The following is a 23,574-nucleotide window of genomic DNA, read 5'->3' on the forward strand; positions in this document are numbered from 1 at the left end:
CTGCTAAATAACCATAGCCATAGCCATGAAGTATTCAAATTACTTTGAATTTTAAGCTATAAGTAATTCTGCAGATCCTATAATTCTATGAATTGTTAACAAAATGTATACCAATTCTGAATTCAAAATATGAAATAGAAACCAGACAAGCCATTTTCTGTGTGTATGGAGGGTTTGAGCAGAGACTAGGATTGCCACTGCTGTGAATGATCTGTATCCTGCTTAAGGCAATAAGGTTTTCAATGAAATTTCATAGTGCTCCTAATTTTTTTCATTTAGGAGCACCTATGCTCCTAGTGAAAAAGCTAAGCGTACAGCCCTGGATATAGGGCTAGTCTACCTGTCTTCCGGGGTGCGACAAGAGTGTCGGAGGTGAGACCCAGTTAAAGGGACGGAGCGCGCTCCCATAAGGGAAGCGCTCATAGAGACAGGGGTGTTTCAGTAGTTTTGTTTTATTTGTTATTTTGGGGGAACTTTAGCCAAGTACTTATGATTGCACAGGAATGTGTTCAAGTAATGTGTTGCGCTCCATAGTATCTAGCCTAGAGGATATATGGGTGCGCTAATTGATTGTTTGCTGTGTTTGGTCCGCGCCAATAGCATAAAAGAGTATTGGGCGCTTCATTCGGGGAGATGGGCCTCTGCCGTGAGAGGGCACATTGTCTCGGTCAGTATGGGTACGTAAAGGGCCTAGCTATTGGGCATTGTCCCATGTTTTGTTTTTCGTTTGATCAGTGTTTTCTTTTGTTTGTTTATGTCTAATGTCTAAACCTACCGGTAGCTTAATAAAAAAAGGAAGTTTTCTTCTACTTGGCATCTCTCGACCTGAGTCTCTACATCTGCTCGGACACACTATCACATTTGATGTAGTAATGTGTCTGTGCAGATGGAGAGACTCAGGTCGGAATGCAAAGTAGAAGAAAACTTCTTTTTTTTATTATAAGCTACCGGTAGGTTTAAGACATAAGACATACACAAAAGAAAAACACTGATCAAACGAAAAACCAAAACATGGGATAATGCCCACTAAAGCTAGGCCCTTTACGTACCCATACTGACCGAGACAATGTGCCCTCTCACGGCAGAGGCCCATCTTTACTTTGACCTCTCCGCCTGGTCTTAGACACTTGTTTTTTTCCGCTGCCACCGTAAGGGCCTAGCTTTAGTGGGCATTATCCCATGTTTTGTTGGTGATGTAGAGACTAAGGTCGAGATGCACAAGTAGAAGAAAACTTCCTTTTTTTTATTAGGCTACCGGTAGGTTAGACGTGACAATAATAAACAAAAGAAAACACTGATCAAACGAAAAACAAAAACATGGGACAATGCCCAATAGCTAGGCCCTTCACGCACCATACATAACACAATGTACCCTCTCACGACAGAGGCCATCCTAGACTGAAACGCTCCATACCATTATATTCCATTGGTGCCAACCAAACAGAACAAACAATCAATCAGCGCAACCCCATATTCTCTTAGGCTACACACTATATGCGCACAACACATTACTTTATAACATTCATGTGCAATCATCAAGACATTACTACAGTCCCCCAAAATCACGAATAAAACAAAACAACTGAAACACCCCTGTCTCTATGAGCGCTTCCCTTATGGGAGCGCGCCCCGTCCCTTTAAATCGGTCTCACCTCCGACATTCTTGTTGCACCCCAGCACCCCGGAAGACAGGTAGCCATCAGGTAAGGTGAACACACAATACACAACAATACCACTCCCACTCGTGTGATAATGCTTAATTCTCTGTAGACTCACCTGTACAAAGAAAGAGTGTTCAGAACATGTTTCTCCTAGAGACACTGTGACCTCTTTGTTCTCCCTCCTGTCTGTCCCTCCAGCTGTGAAGAAGGCACGGGAATATTGACGGACAAAATCTAAGCTCAGCGTGTAGTTGAGATTTGCCTGCAATCCTGGGACAAAACAGAATGATCAATATTTTAGTGCACTGTTTTGAACATAACGAATGTTTAGGTTCTTTTCTTGTATGACTTAAATAGTAGTCATAGTCGAGGCATAGTCTTTAATTCAGGCAGCAGTTGAAGTGCAGGGAATACAGCGAAAATCAATTATTTAAACTTTACAAAGTGATATGGATCAAAATCAAGGGCTATATTTAGTCTTTTTAATATTTGGACATACATTAGATATGCACACTTTCCATACGTTTATACTTAAAGACGACATAGAATGGATGAATTGAGTATTGCACTGTGTTCTGATGTTAAAATAGTATATATTCAACTTCGATTTAAAAAAGACTAATTAAAACCATATATTTAGGCTGGGTATTGAAATGGTCCATTTGACTAAATGGCGCCCTCTTTGGCAGCCCCAATTGAACTTAAATTACCTTGCGATGTCTGACATCACAAGCAAGCAGTTTTGCTGAATCGCCCATTTTTTAGTGTCTATTTCTAAGTTCAAGATTTTCATATGAAGAAGGGCACAACCATGCCTCATGCACAACCTCTCATAATTCATGAAAACCAAGAAAAAAATGATTTCCATTCTATGTCACCTTTAAATGCTATGTATCATAACTGCCAATGTGTTATCTATCATTGAAGAGGACCAAGAGGCCATATTGTTGTACCTGTCAAGCTATCCTTAGTGACCCCAGTCATGCTAAAGCACACTTTGGCTTTGTTCTGTTGAAGACTCGTACAGTCGTAGATGGATACAGGGATTTTGGATGGTTCAAATGTAACTTTTGTGGCTATAGACACAACAGGCCTTGACCTGTAACAGAAGACGTTTCATTAATAACACCATCTGCACCAGCACTAACACTGCACTGCACTGTGTGTGTGTGTGTGTTTTAATAATGCTACCTGAGCAGCAGAACCGCTCCTTTGGACCCGACTGCGACTGCAGTGTGTGTGTGTGTGTGTGTGTGTGTGAGGAACCTGAGCAGCACAACCGCTCCTTTGGACCCGACTGCGACTGCAGTGTGTGTGTGTGTGTGTGTGTGTGTGTGTGTGTGTGTGCGGAACCTGAGCAGCAGAACCGCTCCTTTGGACCCGACTGCGATGTGTGTGTGTGTGTGTGAGGAAACTGAGCAGCAGAACCGCTCCTTTGGACCCGACTGCAGTGTGTGTTTGTGTGTGTGTGTGTGTGTGTGTGTGTGAGGAACCTGAGCAGCAGAACCGCTCCTTTGGACCCGACTGCAGTGTGTGTGTGTGTGTGTGTCTGTGTGAGGAACCTGAGTAGCAGAACCGCTCCTTTGGACCCGACTGCAGTGTGTGTGTGTGTGTGTGTGTCTGTGTGAGGAACCTGAGTAGCAGAACCGCTCCTTTGGACCCAACTGCGATGTCAGGCAGTCCGTCTTTACTCTGGTCCAAAGCAGACTGGGCCACGGTCAGCCCAAAGAACCGCAGACCGGACCGCACCGACAAACCCGCAATCCTCTATAATTGAAGTGATGATTAAGTGATTGTTAGTTTTTGTTATTATTATGAAGTATATTTTTGGGGGCTTTTTATGCCTTTAATTGGACAGGACAGTAGAGATACAGACAGGAAGTGAGTGGGAGAGAGACTTGGGGTGGGATCCGGAAATGACCACGGGGCAGGAATCGAACCCAGGTTGCCGGCGTGCGGTGTGGGTGCCCCAGCCAGTTGCGCCACGCCTGGGGCCAGTGATAGTGTTTGTTCATTTCCCAGTCAATCAACAGTGAATAGCTCTCCATTATCTGTCTGCTCTGTGTCTATCTATCTGTCTTTCTCTCTGTCCCCCTCTCTCTCTCTCTCTCTCTCTCTCTCTCTCTCTCTCTTTCTCTCTCTCACCTGTGAGTAGGTGGGGTTGATTCCTCCTCTCCTCCCGTTGAAGATGTACACGCTGCCCTGTCCGTTATCCTCCAGAGGAGCTCCGACGGCCACGTCCCTGATCCCGTCCCCGTTCAGGTCAGCCAGGCTGGCCAGAGACGAGCCGAACCTCCCCATCTGACCCTTCATCCCCAGCAGGGACACGCCAATCTGGCAGTCAAGGGAAAGACAAGCTTCAATGGAAAAGTGCTTCAGACTTTCTCTGTAAAAGTTAGGACAGCGTCCCAATTGATCCGGTGTCCCATTGCCTGCTACGCATCACCTGATACTTTATTCTGTAGACAAACACTTTGCCCTCTCTCTCTCCCTCTGTGTGCATGGGGGCAGATGCCAGAATCAGATCAGTGTTGGAGTCTCCGTCCAAATCCACCACACACACCTCTGCTCCAAAGTAGGCACCGATCTGAGACTGAGAGAGATAAAATAGAGACATTTATTATGTTAATGCTGGTCATTCTGATGACGCTGGTTATACTTAAGTCGCCATGCAATACTTTTTTCCTATATAATACTGCATAATCCATAATGGCGATTAAACAGCTGTTATCACAGTAACAGTAACATCAGCATTATTGTATTCAGATGAGGTCAGTACCTGTGTGATCATCTTTGGTGGCTTATCTCCAGGAGAGAAGACCATGAGTAGCCCTTTGTGTTCATACCTGGGGGCCCCCATAACTATGTAGTCCTTTCCTCTTGAGCTGGCTATAGCCATTGAGTAGCCTGGAGACCAGTATACACCACAGTGTCACGCCAGTCATAATGGTGAGGTTGATTAGGGCTCACAATGTGTGTGTGTGTGTGTGTGTGTGTGTGTGTGTGTGTGCGTGTGTGTGTGTGTGTGTATGTGTGTGAGTGTGTGTGTGTGTGTGTGTGTGTGTGTGTATGCACACCAGTCATAATGTTGAGGTTGATAGGTTAACTTTTGATTTTGGGCTCACAATATGTGTCTATGTGCATGCATGTCTATGTGTGTGTGTATTTCTTTTTTAATTGTATTGTATTTTGCCTTTTTGCATATTCGTTTGGACCACCTGACGTCACAGTAACTTTGCGCCGCCATCTTGCCGACCGATTCGAGTCGCTCACTAGGCGGCGCCATTCACTCATACATGGATATCTTAAATAATAGAAACTTTCCCCTTCGTTTGTTCCCTTCGTTTTACACGCAAACGGCGATTTCGCCTCTGAATACGATTATTTCTAAACAAAACTCGGGCAAAAGTGGAGATTTGGAAATTCATTTCGCGTTGTATTTAAACTGAGAAAACCGAAGAAAAAGTGTGACCACGGGGCCACGGAGTGACCACGGAGCCAGCGGCTCGAGGGAAATGATTAGCTGCTAACAAGTTCAACAGGTTAAGGTCACATAGTCATGTTAGCTATGTGTTGTACAGTTGAGGAACCCTGAACTGGTATGTTATGCTAACGTTATACCAAAAGAAAGAAGAAAGAAGTAACTGCCATTCGAAGAGATGTTTGGATAACCACGATACACCCTGCAATGAACACTTTCGTGTCAGGTAAGCGAGCCTTCTCAACTTAGTAGCATCTAGGGCTAACAACAACAAGAGACACGTTTGGACAACACTTACAAAACTTGATTGACTATATCAATCAGTCAAGTTCATGAGGTTCACACGTTTTGTAAACATCACGCATGATATAATATCTTATGCAATGCGTTTGTGTTGTGTTAGCTGCTAGTAGATGGTAGCTGGTATGGTGTCTATTATTTTAACGTTAGCACATTGAAATTGCAATCTTGCAATGTCTTATTCCATTTGATAGCCTACTAAAACCTATATTTCACATGAACACAAATGCTGAAGTCGGATTATTCTATTGTCATTAATGTAGTATCATCAACTTTGAAATTGTTACTGTTAATTAGCTTATAGCCCACTGTATCGTTGTTATTTGTATGGGCGTCTGCTAAATACCGTAACCATAACTTAATTAGGCTATTATGCTATCCCTATCTTTTACTGTCTCTGGCTAAACCCAGTAGTTAACTTCCTAATTTCTGTATCTGTCCCTTATTAAGACCTACATCGTAAATCCTCATATTATACATACTTTATTTATAGCTGAGCCTCGGGTAATAGCCGTGGTCGTTTTGAACAAATCCTGCCCCAAATAAAGGTCTGTGCTTTGCGCAGCCTCTACTTAAAAGACCCTGGCCATGTTAGGCTAGGTTCTAAGAGAAATATATTTACTCAGGTTGGACAATGTAATGTCTCACACATGTCGTGTTTTATTTTACTCTGCCCTGACTTTTTAGGAGCGACTGCTTTGGACTCCAGTTTTGTGCGCAGTCTTTTTGCACACACCTCGGCGAGGGAGAAGGACAAACAACATTCAGCCAATGAAGCACAAAATGCGTGACTTGCAACAATCTCACTGGCTGTTCAACCACCAATGTGGAGGAGCATGAAGAGGCTACTACTTCTACTGACCATCACAGTGACCACAACTATGAAAAGACCTGGCATCGGAGATGTCAGCACTGGAAAGTGAGTGTGTGTGGCTCATGAGTTAAGGGCCAGGGATGAGGAACAGTCCTTGAATGAATACTTTTTTGCTCACTTTTTTGGAATATCTAAATTCACTGTCGTCATAGTGTTCATTAGCACATTAGATGTAATGTTTTTCAGAATCTCAGATCTAATCTTATGGCCACCTAAGGAACAGCAGTGAGATCACAACACATGATTGGTACAGTGTATCCCCAACACATCACATGATTGGCACGATGTATTCACATGTCATCTTTTGGATCTTTCAAACTGGATTGTGGATCCAAACATTGTAATGCTTTGTTTGACACTGTCTTGACAGGTCTTAAATAAAATATGTTGAACCATGAGTTGAGTTGTCTAAATCTATTGGTGTAAAATAATTTCTAAATTAGTTAGTACTGTTTTGTAGTCATAGATGTTAAATGTTATTTTGGTGAACCTACAAACCTAACAGTGTTGCATACTGTAGTTTCTGCATAAGAGTAAGTTGTGCTCTCAAAATCTGTCTTTATTTTCTTATTTGTGGTGCTCAATGTCATCTTGTCAAGTGGTACATTTTACCTTATCAGGTGCTGAAAGGTCACTGTCAGTTCAATCAGTTTTAATTGTATTATTTAAATGTTGCAGAAGACACTATTACAGATGGTGAAGTTACTCAAAGTAGTATGAAATCATGCCTGTGAATGAGTGTATTTGAACACTAGAGGTGTGTTGTGGTGGAATTCACCTCTGTTATAGTGTGACCGCTGTTGTTGCGGTAAGCTTGCTCCTGTCGTTAAAGGCAACCTACCTACTAACTTGCTATTGTAGCAGGGTTGATTAAGCTTCCCTGGATTTCCCCTTATTCCCTGCATGTTCTGTACAATGTTGCATGGTGAAAAACTGTTTCATACTCCTCTGGGTACAGTAAATAGTAGGCTATTGGGTGTGTGTGGCTTGGGTGTGGAAGGAGTTGGTTCCCACGCTGCGGAGGACCCCTTACCAGTTTTCATGTAGGCCTAGCCCAGAGGGTGCTGCGACAGTCCTGAGGCAGAGGTATGGTGTCATCAAAATGCGATCTAGTAGAGTTGTAGTTTGTGCTGTTTCTGTAATGTAGTCTATCTACTTGTATTGTGCTCATTATATACACTGGCTACGTTGTTTTTATATCTTGCCAATGTTAGTTGGTTAGAGTTAGCTATAGTTTGCAGAGCGTGCGGTTGTGGCTGCTATCGGTGTGAATGAGATAGGCTACATGTACAGAAATCGATGCGTCTTGCGTGATGCATGTCTGATTGGTATTTTTATATTTTGTGCTTCAGACAGAGCAATAAACAGCAAATTAAGGTTACACCGTGTTGCTTGGTTTTATGTAATAAAACCTGCCTGTAGCCGGCTACTTCAGCAAAACCCAGTTTCGATTTCAAAAACGCTATTGCGTGAGAGGGAGAATGCCTCTTTTCGGCTATTTATTCAATTAGTTGGGGCACTAACATGAGATTGCTAGCTGTTGGCCACTTAACTAACGTTACCTAGTCAGTAAACTACCACTAGAATCATGTTTTTATTATAGCCTAGGCCTACGTAGGCTAGCCTATTCCCATGCTGATGCATCGGTGCAGTCTCCGGTTTCCTGTAGCCTACAGCCCCCGGTTTTGGTTGCCCGACCCGGGGAAAATACAGTAAAGCTACCTAGCCCCCCCGTTTTTTGAAGACAAAACTTATATGTATTTCAATCGGATTGAGTCAACCTGAAAATGTCCCCGTTTTTATCCCACATTTTTGGGATTATCTTCCCGGTTTGGGCGGTCTCGAACATCGTCACCTTATCTTAAAATAGCCTAATTAACACCACTGTATGAGGGGTTAACTAGATAAATGTATGATATGGAAAGCCAATTGGAACAAACTTGGGGCAGACAATAAGGGATAAAGGAAAACTGGGGGTAACAAACAAATAAAGATCGGAGCCTAAAACTGAACATTTCTCTAGATCTATCTGTCTTTCTCTTCCATTCAAACGGGCAGTGTGGGCAGTCATATTGGGCGAAATCGGTCGTAAATATGGCGGCGTTCTACTTGATAGTGACGTAGGTGGCACAAATGAATAGGACAGTGAAGAGTGAGACCGGACGCAAGTGGGAGAGAGAGAGATGGGGTGGGATCTGGAAATGACCGTAGGTCGGACTTGAACTTGGGTCCCCGTGGGTACTCGGAACTAGCCTGACTCTCGCCAGACCCTTGTAGTTCCGCCATTCTCCACCAGAGGCGTTTCGCTGAGCTCCACACAAGGGTCTGGACTCGAGGGCATAGCAAACTCTTTCCAGGGAGCAAAAAGTAATGAACCAATCAGGATCGCCGGAGGGGATTTCATAGATGTGACGTAGCGCCAAAGTGACTGTCTGATTCAAACAACAATGGCGACGCGCACCGAGGAGTCTTGTGCTGACATTGATTCTGCTATTTCAACTGTTTTGTCGAATCTATCGAGTGTTCATTCTTTAAAAGAGGAACAGTTTATGGTTTTGAAGGCATTTATTGGTGGCAAGGATGTTTTCACTCTTCTTCCGACCGGGTTTGGCAAGAGCTTGAAGTAGCCTAGCGCGTCATTCAAGGTAACGGACAAGTGGTTTATCCAATCACATACAAGGATTTTTTTTACAAGGCCCCGCCTTCTGAAATACATCTCCTATCGTTCAGTCCCAAATCCTTGTGTGAAGCTCAGCGAACTAAAAGGATCTGGCGAAAGTCAGGTTAAGTTGGAACTGTGCAGTGCATGAACGCTGCAGCCTGCTGTGCCACAGCGCACCCCCATGTATGTGTATTTGAACATATGTTTATATGCAACGGATGGGGAGACATGCTTGCACTCCCTTGGGAGTGATAAGTGTCTTACCCAGATAACTGTAAGCAGTGACCTGATCAACCCTCTTGAAGCTGGGCTCCCCGCTGGACAGAGGGATGTCCTGATAACCTCCTCTCCATTCATTTGCCCCAACCACACCCACTAGAAACCGTTCCTAAGAGAGATATGGAGTCACAGAGACACAGAGGATATATTTATCCACATCTACACTGTATACATGCACAGTTTCCTTATAAGGTTATAAGTCATTACGTTACGTAATACATTATTCTTCATTATACCACTGCTTAGTTGAATTTCCAAATGTGATGTAGCATTTAAAGGTACACTATGCAGGTTAAGTGTGATGTAGCATTTAAAGGCACACTATGCAGGTTAAGTGTGATGTAGCATTTAAAGGTACACTATACAGGTTAAGTGTGTGATGTAGCATTTAAAGGTACACTATGCAGGTTAAGTGTGATGTAGCATTTAAAGGTACACTAGAATAGAATAGAATAGAATAAAAATAGAATATATACTTTTTTGATCCCGTGAGGGAAATTCAGTTCTCTGCATTTAACCCAATTTAACCGAATTAGTGAACACACAGCACACAGTGAACACACAGTGAGGTGAATCACACAACCCAGAGCAGTGAGCTGCCTGCCCAACCAGCAGCGCTCGGGGAGCAGTGAGGGGTTAGGTGCCTTGCTCAAGGGCACTTCAGCCGTGGTGGACTGGTCGGGGATCGAACCGGCAACCCTCCGGTTACAAGCCCGATGCGCTAACCAGTACACCACGGCTGCCCGACACTATGCAGGTTAAGTGTGATGTAGCACTTAAAGGTACACTATGCAGGTTAAGTGTGTGATGTAGCACTTAAAGGTACACTATGCAGGTTAAGTGTGATGTAGCATTTAAAGGTACACTATGCAGGTTAAGTGTGATGTAGCATTTAAAGGTACACTATGCAGGTTAAGTGTGATGTAGCACTTAAAGGTACACTATGCAGGTTAAGTGTGATGTATCATTTAAAGGTACACTATGCAGGTTAAGGTATTTCTAGTGTCGTAGAGCTCCCTCTAGAGTCACAATATATATTCAACTTCTTGTGACGTATCCACCCTGTGCACAGTGAAAATGATTTTGTTGTAAAGGTGAAGGAATAACAACAGGCAAAAATCTCCAAAAAGCTACAGTTGTGGTCATAAGTTTACATACACATGCTAACATTGACTAAAAAGAGGACAATAAATAATCTTTTGGGAAATGATTTTGATGCCTTAACCCTCTAACCGCCCAAGGCGCCGTACGGCGACAAGCAACATCACTGATTAAAACAGACGGTAGATCCGAGTAGGGTGACAAATCGCCTTTGTACCTCCACCACTAGTTGGCAGACATCCAGAGCTTCGATTCAAGCCCAAATTCGAGTAAAAAAGTTTTCAGGAAGTGCCTGTATTACTCGTGAGAAACAAAAAAAAAAAGACGCATTTCCTGTTTATAACGCGGAAGTGAAATGCGCGATCGCTATGCACAAATTGAAGCAGAAAAACGGCAAATGTTAAAAAACAAAGTGTGTTATGAAGTCTTGGGTCTGCCATTCACCTACTCTGATTCTGAAGGAGAATATCTGTCTTTTGGAGATTATGATCGGTCGTTCATTGGCAGTGACAGTCAAGATGCGTCTGTGAATGGAGGTGGGTCTTTGCGTGTGTACGTCAATGTTTACCTGCAGCAATGTTGACCAAAGGGTTCAAATAAGCATGATGTGCTTGGTGCCAGTGATAATCATGATGATAGTGTCTGTAATTGACATGGTACAGACAGCAGGTCTAGTAAAAATAGGGCTCTGAAGAACTACAAAGTCATCCGCGATAGGAACTGATTTGACCAGGCTACTTTATTATATAGTAACATAGGGATTGTGGTCATACTAATAGTTTACTGTTGTTGGTTTACATGTGGCTGTGGTCCTGTTTGTTTGTTATGTCGGAGAAATTACAAAAATCAAAGTAAAACTGCTCAAATGTGTTCAACAATCAGTATTTACTGAAATGTGCATAATTTGACGCTATTGCCAATCTGTGACGTCATAATATGCAAATTAGATGAGTAAATGTACTCCCTTTATAAACTTTAGTTCATACTCAATGATTTTCACATTTACAGTAGGACTTTATCTCTGACCACTTTCAAGCCATGGCCTTTTGAATTTGTTATGCAAAAATCCAAAAAAACCTGGGCGGTTAGAGGGTTAATTAACAACATGAGGAAAAATACAACCTTTAAGGACACCAATTTTCTTTGTGAATGAATAATGTATCGTAAATAAATAAATGTTTAAATATCTAAATAGCCCCACATCATCAATCCAATCCAATCCACTTTATTTATATAGCACAAATTTAAACAACCACAAGGTTTCCAAAGTGCTGTACACCACAAAATGAGGACAACAGTAGGATAAAAGAGATAAAACTAATTCTAAAAAGTAAAAGAAATAAAAAAAGAAGTAGGATAAAAAGAAGGTAGGATAAAACTAGTCAATTAGCATAAAATAATAAAATAGAATAAAATCAAATAAGATAAAAACAACAAAACAAATAAGATGAAAATAAGTAAAATCAAATAAGAAATATAGCCGCAAGCGGCGATGGCGGGCCCGAGCACCAGCGGTGCGGAGACCTGTGAGATTTCGGAATCTAACAAAGCAACATGTGCGTGTTGGTGGGCATGTGCATGAGCAACACACATGCCCACCAAATTTGGTCAATTTTCCTGAATGTGTGTGTCAGCCACAACAGACAACACGCTAGGTAGCGCTATAGAGTCCCTAAGCCACACCCTAGGCCAGAGCTCTATCTCTGACTATCGATAGCAATAACGCTAGACAGACACAGACAGAGGGGGTAGAGACAAATGGATCAATAGAAAAGAATATACACTTTTTTGATCTCGTGAGGGAAATCATTTCTCTGCATGTAACCCAATTTAACCAAATTAGTGAACACACAGTGAGGTGAATCACACACTGACCCAGAGCAGTGAGCTGCCTGCCCAACCAGCGGTGCTGGGGGAGCAGTGAGGGGTTAGGTGCCTTGCCCAAGGGCACCTTAGTGGTGAACTGGTCGGGGATTGAACCGGCAACCCTCCAGTAACAAGCCCCAATCCCTAAGCAGTAGGCCACGGCTGCCCAGAGGGAAGGAGGGAGGGAGGGAGGGAGGGAGTGTGTGTGTGTGTGTGTGTGTGTGTGTGTGTGTGTGTGTGTGTGTGTGTGTGTGTGTGTGTGTGTGTGTGTGTGTGTGTGTGTGTGTGTGTGTGTGTGTGTGTGTGTGTGTGTGTGTGTGTGTGTGTGTGTGTCTGTGTGTCTGTCTGTGTGTCTGTCTGTCTGTCTGTGTGGAAAGAACGGGGGAGGGGAAGCAATCAACTGTGAGAGAGAGAGAGAGAGAGAGAGAGAGAGAGAGACCCACAAATAGAGGCAAATGGATCAATAGAATAGAATATATACTTTTTTGATCCCGTGAGGGAAATTCATTTCTCTGCATGTAACCCAATTTAACCAAATTAGTGAACATACACAGCACACAGCGAAGACACAGTGAGGTGAATCACACACTGACCCAAAGCAGTGAGCTGCCTGCCCAACCAGTGGTGCTGGGGGAGCAGTGAGGGGTTAGGTGCCTTGCCCAAGGGCACCTTAGTGGTGAACTGGTCGGGGATTGAACAGGCAACCCTCCAGTTACAAGCCCCAAGCCCTAACCAGTAGGCCACAGCTGCCCAGAGGGAAGGAGGGAGGGAGGGAGGGAGGGAGGGAGTGTGTGTGTGTGTGTGTGTGTGTGTGTGTGTGTGTGTGTGTGTGTGTGTGTGTGTGTGTGTGTGTGTGTGTGTGTGTGTGTGTGTGTGTGTGTGTGTGTGTGTGTGTGTGTGTGTGTGTGTGTGTGTGTAGCCACGCGTGTGTCAATGTGTATGTGCTAATAAGAGAGTGTGTGCGTGTGTGAGCTGCAAGAGAGAGGGGAAGGAGAGAGACCTCCAGCTGAGAGACAGACAAAGAAGGGCAGAGAGGGGGGCGATAGCAAAAAGCCCACCATGGGCAAATTTGAAATAAACAAATAACTCACTTTCTGTCAACATGGTTAAAGTCAAAATTACAGCATAGGTTGATATGAATATGACTATTCGTATTCTTGCTTCAAAATATTTTAGGTGAAACTATGTGTCAACTACGATCATTAATGTGCTATTGAGTGACACAATCAACACCACATTGAACAACATCAAAACTTGTATATGACTGTCACTACAAACACACTAACTAATACTCCATTAAATTTCATCCAAATTAGTCACTGTTTTCTGCCTATAACACCAACTTTTTGTTCCTTTTATAAGACACCTAGGTTCAAACCTTCGCCATTTCGAGATACTTTTGAAATTCAAAAATCTGGTCGCAATTTCTCTTGGGCAACCCCTCAAGATAATTTTACTGATGAAATGACATAATTTCGATAATCCGTCTAGGAGAAGTATTTCAAAATGCATGATGTGCAAAAATCAGAAAATCTCATATAATTCAAATTCTTTTAATATTTACTATATAGGTTAAATGTAAAACTTGTTCAGATTCATACAACACACATGTCCACCAAATTTGGTTCAATTCCGTGAATGTATGTGTCAACAACAACAGACAGCGCGCTAGGTGGCGCTATAGAGTCCCTGAGCCACACCCTAGGCCAGAGCTCTGGTTCTGAGTAGCGTTACCAATTCCACACGTAGCTGCCAAATTTCAAGAGTTTTAGAGCATGCCAAGTTGGTGAAAAAAGGAGTTAGGTAAGACGGAAAAAACTATAATAAATATAGCCGCAAGCGGCGATGGCGGGCCCGAGCACCTGCGGTACGGACCCGTGACATTTGCGGAATCTAGCAAAGCAACACGTACTTGTTGGTGGGCATGTGCATGAGCAACACACATGCCCACCAAATTTGGTTAATTTTCATCAATGTATGTGTCAACCACAACAGAAAACAAGCTAGGTGGCGCTATAGAGTCCCAAAGCCACACCCAAGGCCAGAGCTCTGTCTCTGACTAGTGGCAGCAATAACACACAAGCGTACCTAATTGTCGTGTATGTATGTGTCAACAATAATAGACAATGTGCTAGGTGGCGCTATAGAGTCCCTAACCCTCACCCTAGGCCAGAGCTCTATCCCTGACAAGCAGTAGCAATAGCACACATGCCCACCAAATGTGGTTCATTTTCGTGAATGTGTCAACCATAATAGACAATGTGCTAGGTGGCGCTATAGAGTCCCTAAGCCACACCCTAGGCCAGAGCTCTATCCCTGACTAGCGGTAGCAATAACACACATGCCCACCAAATGTGGCTCATTTTCGTGAATGTATCAACCACAACAGACAATGCGCTAGGTGGCGCTATAGAGTCCCTAAGCCACACCCTAGGCCAGAGCTCTGTTTCTGACTTGCGGCAGTAATAACACACAAGCTCACCAAATTTGATTCATTTTCGTGAATGTATATGTCAACCACAACAGGTAACACACTAGGTGGCGTTATAGAGTCCCTAAGCCACACCCTCGGCCAGAGCTCTGTCTCTGAATAGCTGTAGCAAATATGCCCACCAAATTTGGTTCATTTTCGTGAATGTACATGTCAACCACAACAGACAATGCGCTAGGTGGCGCTATGGAGTCCCTAAGCCACACCCGAGGCCAGAGCTCTGTCTTTATCTAGCGGCAGCAATAACACTCAAGCCCACCAAATGTGGTTCATTTTTGTCAATGTTTGTGTCAGCCACAACAAACAATGCTCTAGGTGGCGCTATAGAGTCCCTAAGTCAGACCTTTGGCCAGAGCTCTGTCTCTGACTAGCAATAGGAATAACACACAAGCCCATCAAATTTGGCTAATTTTCGTGAATGTACGTGTCAACCACAACAGGCAATGCGCTAGGTGGCGCTATAGAGTCCCTAAGCCACACCCTAGGCAAGAGCTCTGTTTTTATCTAGCGGCAGCAATAACACACAAGCCCACCAAATTTGGTTCATTTTTGTCAATGTTTGTGTCAGCCACAACAAACAATGCTCTAGGTGGCGCTATAGAGTCCCTAAGTCAGACCTTTGGCCAGAGCTCTGTCTCTGACTAGCAATAGGAATAACACACAAGCCCATCAAATTTGGTTAATTTTCGTGAATGTACGTGTCAACCACAACAGGCAATGCGCTAGGTGGCGCTATAGAGTCCCTAAGCCACACCCTAGGCAAGAGCTCTGTTTTTATCTAGCGGCAGCAATAACACACAAGCCCACCAAATTTGGTTCATCTTTGTGAATGTTTGTGTCAACCACAACAAACAATGCTCTAGGTGGCGCTATAGAGTCCCTAAGCCACACCTTTGGCCAGAGTTTGTCTCTGACTAGCAATAGGGATAACACACAAGCCCATCAAATCTGGTTAATTTTCGTGAATGTATGTGTCAACCACAACAGGCAATGCGCTAGGTGGCGCTATAGAGTCCCTTAGCCACACCCTAGGCCAGAGCTCTGTCTCTGACTAGAGATAGCAATAACACACAAGCCCATCAAATTTGGTTCATTTTTGTGAATGTATGTGTCAACCACAACAGACAACCCGACAGAGCGTTCTTAAGCCTTCTTTAATCATTGTCTAATATTAAGGAAAGTTTAAGATCTATTAACCAAGGTGTTGTCACACACACACATGGCAAATAAGTTGCAGGATTGTGGTGCCTTCTCTCATCCTCAAGTCTGTTGGCCTTCTTACCACCACCAGAGAGGCATGGGGGATGGGTGAGAGAGTGTGTGGGGGGTCGGTATGCAAATGAGGGGGGGGGGGCATGGGGCTAAGATAGAGAGAGAGATAGAAAGAGAGAGAGGGAGGGAGGCAGAGGGGTCAAGGGGGATGCCATGTGTGTGCGTAACTCTCTGGAAAGCTTGCGCGTGTGTAATGTGTGTGCGGTTAAATGTGGTTCTGTGTGTGTGTAACAGGACCAACATGAAGGCGCGGATGAGAAAAGATCGTAACACAGAGCCATCTTCATAAGAAAACCTAAATAACTCACTTTCTGTTAATGTGGTTAAAGTCAAAATTGCAGCATAGGTTAATATGATTATTATTATTCATCAACTCGCTTCAAAATATTCTAGCTAAAACTGTGTCCACCAAAATCATTAATGCGCTTTTAAAAATCACAAACAACACCAAATTCAAAACTTTGTATATGACTGTCACTACAAACACACTAACTAATACTCCATAAAATTTCATCCAAATTAGTCACTGTTTTCTGCCTATAACACCAACTTTTTGTTTCTTTTATAAGACACCTAGATTCAAACCTTCGCCATTTCAATATACTTTTGAAATTCAAAAATCTGGTCGCAATTTCTCTTGGGCAACCCCTCAAGATCATTTTACTGCAAAAAGGACATGATTTCGATAAACCGTCTAGGAGAAGTGTTTCAAAATACATGATGTGCAAAATTCATAATCATAACCATAACTCAAATTCTTCGAATATTTACTATAGAGTGTAAATCTAAAAATTGTTCAGATTCATACAACACACATGTCCACCAAATTTGGTTCATTTTCGTGCATGTATGTGTCAAACACAACAGAAACCGCGCTAGGTGGCGCTATAGAGTCCCTGAGCCACACCCTAGGCCAAAGCTCTGTCTCTGAGTTTCGATTGCAATTCTACAAATGGCTGCGAAATTACAAGAGTTTTAGAGCATGCCAAGTTGGTGAAAAAAAAAAAACAGGTAAGACGGAAGAAGAAGAAAAATAATAATAATAATAATAATAATAATCTGAGCAAAAACAATAGGGCCTAATGCTCTAGGTGGCGCTATAGAGTCCCTAAGCCACACCTTTGGCCAGAGTTTGTCTCTGACTAGCAATAGGGATAACACACAAGCCCATCAAATCTGGTTAATTTTCGTGAATGTATGTGTCAACCACAACAGGCAATGCGCTAGGTGGCGCTATAGAGTCCCTTAGCCACACCCTAGGCCAGAGCTCTGTCTCTGACTAGAGATAGCAATAACACACAAGCCCATCAAATTTGGTTCATTTTTGTGAATGTATGTGTCAACCACAACAGACAACCCGACAGAGCGTTCTTAAGCCTTTTTTAATCATTGTCTAATATTAAGGAAAGTTTAAGATCTATTAACCAAGGTGTTGTCACACACACACATGGCAAATAAGTTGCAGGATTGTGGTGCCTTCTCTCATCCTCAAGTCTGTTGGCCTTCTTACCACCACCAGAGAGGCATGGGGGATGGGTGAGAGAGTGTGTGGGGGGTCGGTATGCAAATGAGGGGGGGGGGGCATGGGGCTAAGATAGAGAGAGAGATAGAAAGAGAGAGAGGGAGGGAGGCAGAGGGGTCAAGGGGGATGCCATGTGTGTGCGTAACTCTCTGGAAAGCTTGCGCGTGTGTAATGTGTGTGCGGTTAAATGTGGTTCTGTGTGTGTGTAACAGGACCAACATGAAGGCGCGGATGAGAAAAGATCGTAACACAGAGCCATCTTCATAAGAAAACCTAAATAACTCACTTTCTGTTAATGTGGTTAAAGTCAAAATTGCAGCATAGGTTAATATGATTATTATTATTCATCAACTCGCTTCAAAATATTCTAGCTAAAACTGTGTCCACCAAAATCATTAATGCGCTTTTAAAAATCACAAACAACACCAAATTCAAAACTTTGTATATGACTGTCACTACAAACACACTAACTAATACTCCATAAAATTTCATCCAAATTAGTCACTGTTTTCTGCCTATAACACCAACTTTTTGTTTCTTTTATAAGACACCTAGATTCAAACCTTTGCCATTTCAATATACTTTTGAAATTCAAAAATCTGGTCGCAATTTCTCTTGGGCAACCCCTCAAGATCATTTTACTGCAAAAAGGACATGATTTCGATAAACCGTCTAGGAGAAGTGTTTCAAAATACATGATGTGCAAAATTCATAATCATAACCATAACTCAAATTCTTCGAATATTTACTATAGAGTGTAAATCTAAAAATTGTTCAGATTCATACAACACACATGTCCACCAAATTTGGTTCATTTTCGTGCATGTATGTGTCAAACACAACAGAAACCGCGCTAGGTGGCGCTATAGAGTCCCTGAGCCACACCCTAGGCCAAAGCTCTGTCTCTGAGTTTCGATTGCAATTCTACAAATGGCTGCGAAATTACAAGAGTTTTAGAGCATGCCAAGTTGGTGAAAAAAAAAAAACAGGTAAGACGGAAGAAGAAGAAAAATAATAATAATAATAATAATAATAATCTGAGCAAAAACAATAGGGCCTAATGCTCTAGGTGGCGCTATAGAGTCCCTAAGCCACACCTTTGGCCAGAGTTTGTCTCTGACTAGCAATAGGGATAACACACAAGCCCATCAAATCTGGTTAATTTTCGTGAATGTATGTGTCAACCACAACAGGCAATGCGCTAGGTGGCGCTATAGAGTCCCTTAGCCACACCCTAGGCCAGAGCTCTGTCTCTGACTAGAGATAGCAATAACACACAAGCCCATCAAATTTGGTTCATTTTTGTGAATGTATGTGTCAACCACAACAGACAACCCGACAGAGCGTTCTTAAGCCTTCTTTAATCATTGTCTAATATTAAGGAAAGTTTAAGATCTATTAACCAAGGTGTTGTCACACACACACATGGCAAATAAGTTGCAGGATTGTGGTGCCTTCTCTCATCCTCAAGTCTGTTGGCCTTCTTACCACCACCAGAGAGGCATGGGGGATGGGTGAGAGAGTGTGTGGGGGGTCGGTATGCAAATGAGGGGGGGGGGGCATGGGGCTAAGATAGAGAGAGAGATAGAAAGAGAGAGAGGGAGGGAGGCAGAGGGGTCAAGGGGGATGCCATGTGTGTGCGTAACTCTCTGGAAAGCTTGCGCGTGTGTAATGTGTGTGCGGTTAAATGTGGTTCTGTGTGTGTGTAACAGGACCAACATGAAGGCGCGGATGAGAAAAGATCGTAACACAGAGCCATCTTCATAAGAAAACCTAAATAACTCACTTTCTGTTAATGTGGTTAAAGTCAAAATTGCAGCATAGGTTAATATGATTATTATTATTCATCAACTCGCTTCAAAATATTCTAGCTAAAACTGTGTCCACCAAAATCATTAATGCGCTTTTAAAAATCACAAACAACACCAAATTCAAAACTTTGTATATGACTGTCACTACAAACACACTAACTAATACTCCATAAAATTTCATCCAAATTAGTCACTGTTTTCTGCCTATAACACCAACTTTTTGTTTCTTTTATAAGACACCTAGATTCAAACCTTCGCCATTTCAATATACTTTTGAAATTCAAAAATCTGGTCGCAATTTCTCTTGGGCAACCCCTCAAGATCATTTTACTGCAAAAAGGACATGATTTCGATAAACCGTCTAGGAGAAGTGTTTCAAAATACATGATGTGCAAAATTCATAATCATAACCATAACTCAAATTCTTCGAATATTTACTATAGAGTGTAAATCTAAAAATTGTTCAGATTCATACAACACACATGTCCACCAAATTTGGTTCATTTTCGTGCATGTATGTGTCAAACACAACAGAAACCGCGCTAGGTGGCGCTATAGAGTCCCTGAGCCACACCCTAGGCCAAAGCTCTGTCTCTGAGTTTCGATTGCAATTCTACAAATGGCTGCGAAATTACAAGAGTTTTAGAGCATGCCAAGTTGGTGAAAAAAAAAAAACAGGTAAGACGGAAGAAGAAGAAAAATAATAATAATAATAATAATAATAATCTGAGCAAAAACAATAGGGCCTTGCACCTACGGTGCAGCCACTTTCAGTGGCCGCACCTCGGTGCTCGGGCCCTAATAATCTGAGCAAAAACAATAGGGCCTTGCACCTACGGTGCAGCCACTTTCAGTGGCCGCACCTCGGTGCTCGGGCCCTAATAAATAAATAAATACATAAAGTGCACTGTCCATAACACATTTACCTCACATCAACCATACTACCTGGTATCAAAAGCCAGTGAGAAAAGCTGGGTTTTAAGCAAAGATTTAAAATGAGACAGTGAAGAGGCTTGTCGGATGTAGAGTGGCAATACATTCCACAGCTTTGGGGCTGCCACAGCAAAAGCTCGTTCTCCTCTGGATTTCAGCCTAGTTCTAGGCACTGTCAGGAGCAGCTGGTCAGCTGACCTGAGAGAACGGCTGGGAGTGTAGGGGTGTAACAGCTCGGAGAGGTATGGTGGGGCCAGGCCATTCAAGGCTTTAAAAGCAAACAACAAAATTTTAAAATGAATCCTAAAATGAACAGGCAGCCAATGGAGTGAGGCTAAAATAGGTGAAATGTGGTCATACTTTCTAGTGTTAGTTAAAAGACGAGCAGCAGCATTTTGGACTAGATGCAGACGGGCAATGGAGGACCCACTAACCCCCATATACAGTGCATTGCAGTAATCCAGCCGGGTGGTCACAAAGGCGTGGATTACTGTTTCAAAGTGCTGTCTCTGAAGGACTGGTTTGATTTTTGCCAGCTGCCTTAATTGAAAAAAGCTAGACTTCACCACAGCTTTAATCTGAGTGTCCAATTTAAGGTCAGCATCCACCTTTACCCCTAGATTATTAATAATTGGCCTGCGATACTGTGCCAAGTGATCCAGGTCAACCGGGGGGGGTCACAGAAGTGCCACTAAAAACCATAACTTCTGTCTTTTTTTCATTAAAATTTAAAAAGTTAAGAGACATCCAGGCCTTAATATCGTGTAAACACTCAAGCAATGGCTTAACACAGTAGGAGTCTGACTTCTTAAGAGGGACATAGATCTGGCTGTCATCTGCATAGCAGTGAAAAGAGATGCCATGTTTCCTGAGAATTGAACCAAGTGGGAGTAGATAGATGGAAAATAAAAGGGGGCCAAGCCCAGAGCCCTGTGGCACCCCATGTGACAGGGGAGCGGTGGAGGACACGGAGTCAGCAAGGCTAACACAGAAGGTTCGCTGAGACAAATAAGACCTGAACCAATCTAGTGCTGTGCCACTAATGCCCACCCACTGCTCCAAACGAGCAATCAGGATGTCATGATCCACTGTATCAAAAGCAGCAGTCAAATCTAAAAGTACAAGGACAACACAGTGACCAGAGTCAGTAGCTAAAAAGATGTCATTAAAAACTCTTAAAAGTGCTGATTCAGTGCTGTGTAATGTTTTAAAACCGGATTGGAAAATCTCAATAATATTTTGTGCATTTATAAAATCCATGAGCTGGCAATAAACAATCTTTTCCAAGATTTTAGAAAGGAAATGTAATTTGGAAATAGGCCTAAAGTTAGCTAAAACAGTAGGATCCAGACCAGGTTTCTTTAACAAGGGTTGCACAACTGTGTTTAAAATGAACAGGCACCACTCCAGAGGACAGGCTGCTATTAATGACTGCAGTAAATGCTGGTCCAATAGTTGGAAAAACCTCCTTAAAAAGGCGAGGAGTGACAGCATCACTTGGAGAACCTGAGGGCTTCAAATGACCAACAATCTCCTGTACAAAAGGCAGGGTCACAGGCTCAAAAGTGTCAAGAACAGCAGAAAATGGGACAAACACTGAGGGATCAGAACCAGGGGGTGATATATGCTCTAGCAGAAGTGACTTTATCAATGAAGAAGTGGAGGAAGTTCTCACATACAGCTGGGGAAGCATCGATTTCAACAGTCTGTGGTGCATTCAAAGCAGAGTTAAAGGGATAGTTCGGATTTTAAGACACGAAGTTGTATGGGTTCCCTGTCAGCAACGTAGTGCATCAGCACTGACTTACCCCCGACAGCGTCCTGTGAGCCGAGATCCAGCCGGTTTTTGATCGTTTTTGATGCCGGACTATTTTCTTCAGCAAGTTTCTGGGGTCACGAAAGTAAAGTGTTTTTCTTCTCAAAACCATATGCGTTCAACAGAGTGATATATTTGCACCACAAAAACGTTGTCCAGCTGTCAGTAGCGCGCAGTGATAGGAATCGCGAAAAATGAGTAAGTGATAACGAGGTTTGAATTTTTCCTGGACAACGTTTTTGTGGTGCAAATAAACTGCTCACAAAAAGTAAGGAAACTTGACTTTGGCCCATTATATCTCCCCTTTAGTAATACCAACCAGTAAAGTGTTTCATATCATTTTTAACGTTGATTTGTCACCTTTACAATGAGGTATAGCTTGTAAGCATAGGGCAATCATGGAATGAGCAACACAAGCAAACGTGTAAGTAGTGCCAACGAAAAATGTGCCAAAATGGCCTGTTATGCTGTTGGAATTCACCTTTGTTACTTCAAGCATTGACGATTGCACTCTCCCACAGAAATGAGGAAAACAAAACATGTTAGGCATACATTTGTTCATTTTATACTCAGTGTCAGGGTCCACAGTAGCGTGTAGAGGATCCATATGCAGCCACAACAGCTTGGCACCTTCTTCTCATGCAGGTCACCAACCTGGCTTTACATTCTGCTGTGGGGTGACTCTAACTGGAAAGACAGACCTTGTTATCATTGAAGGCAATCATCATGCAGTTAGATTAGATTAGAAGTCTTTATTGTCCACTACTGTGGAAATTCATCTTTGATACCGGGATGAGATTCTGGAGCCAGTGGCAATTCCATATCTCCAGAATATGGGACCAATTGCCATCCTCCAGAATGACAACGCTCGCCCCCATAGAGCTGGGATCATCAGAGTACCTCCAGAATTTGGGAGTGGAGAGGATCGAATGGCCTGCCGTGAACACTTGTGGGATCAGCTTGGGCGTGCTGTACGTGCCAGAGTCACCAACAAAACCAGGTTGGCTGACAACAGATCCTTATCGAGGAATGGAATTCCATCCCACAGGAGAATGTAGCCAGGTTGGTGACCAGCATGAGAAGAAGGTGCCAAGCTGTTGTGGCTGCATATGGATCCTCTACACACTACTGAGGACCCTGACACTGAGTATAAAATGAACAAATGTATGCCTAACATGTTTTGTTTTCCTCATTTCTGTGGGAGAGTGCAATCGTCAATGCTTCAAGTAACAAAGGTGAATTCCAACAGCATAACAGGCCATTTTGGCACATTTTTCGTTGGCACTACTTACACGTTTGCTTGTGTTGCTCATTCCATGATTGCCCTATGCTTACAAGCTATACCTCATTGTAAAGGTGACAAATCAACGATAAAAATTATATGAAACACTTTACTGGTTGGTGTTACTAAAGGGGAGATATAATGGGCCAAAGTCAAGTTTCCTTACTTTTTGTGAGCGGTTTATATCACTCTGTTGAACGCATATGGTTTTGAGAAGAAAAAC

The 23,574-nt window shown here is 42.9% G+C and overlaps 1 protein-coding gene and 1 long non-coding RNA gene across 2 annotated transcripts in view; one reads left to right on the forward strand and one right to left on the reverse strand.

Moving 5' to 3' along the window:
• LOC134075959 (integrin alpha-X-like) overlaps positions 1 to 23,574 on the reverse strand; it is a 65,856-nt gene that overhangs the window by 31,726 nt on the left and 10,556 nt on the right. The window contains exons 10-16 of the mRNA XM_062530984.1: positions 9,243 to 9,353; positions 4,441 to 4,568; positions 4,129 to 4,254; positions 3,807 to 4,034; positions 3,295 to 3,428; positions 2,615 to 2,760; positions 1,777 to 1,931 (exon numbers count right to left, since the gene is read on the reverse strand). Of these exons, the coding sequence (XP_062386968.1) occupies positions 1,777 to 1,931; positions 2,615 to 2,760; positions 3,295 to 3,428; positions 3,807 to 4,034; positions 4,129 to 4,254; positions 4,441 to 4,568; positions 9,243 to 9,353 (1,028 nt within the window). The remainder of the gene's footprint in view (positions 1 to 1,776; positions 1,932 to 2,614; positions 2,761 to 3,294; positions 3,429 to 3,806; positions 4,035 to 4,128; positions 4,255 to 4,440; positions 4,569 to 9,242; positions 9,354 to 23,574) is intronic.
• Positions 4,885 to 6,714, forward strand: LOC134077164 (uncharacterized). The gene is made up of 2 exons (XR_009938664.1): positions 4,885 to 5,368; positions 6,130 to 6,714. It is a non-coding gene; the product is annotated as an uncharacterized LOC134077164 (long non-coding RNA).

Source organism: Sardina pilchardus, chromosome 3, assembly GCF_963854185.1.
Source record: "Sardina pilchardus chromosome 3, fSarPil1.1, whole genome shotgun sequence".
NCBI lineage: Eukaryota > Metazoa > Chordata > Actinopteri > Clupeiformes > Clupeidae > Sardina > Sardina pilchardus.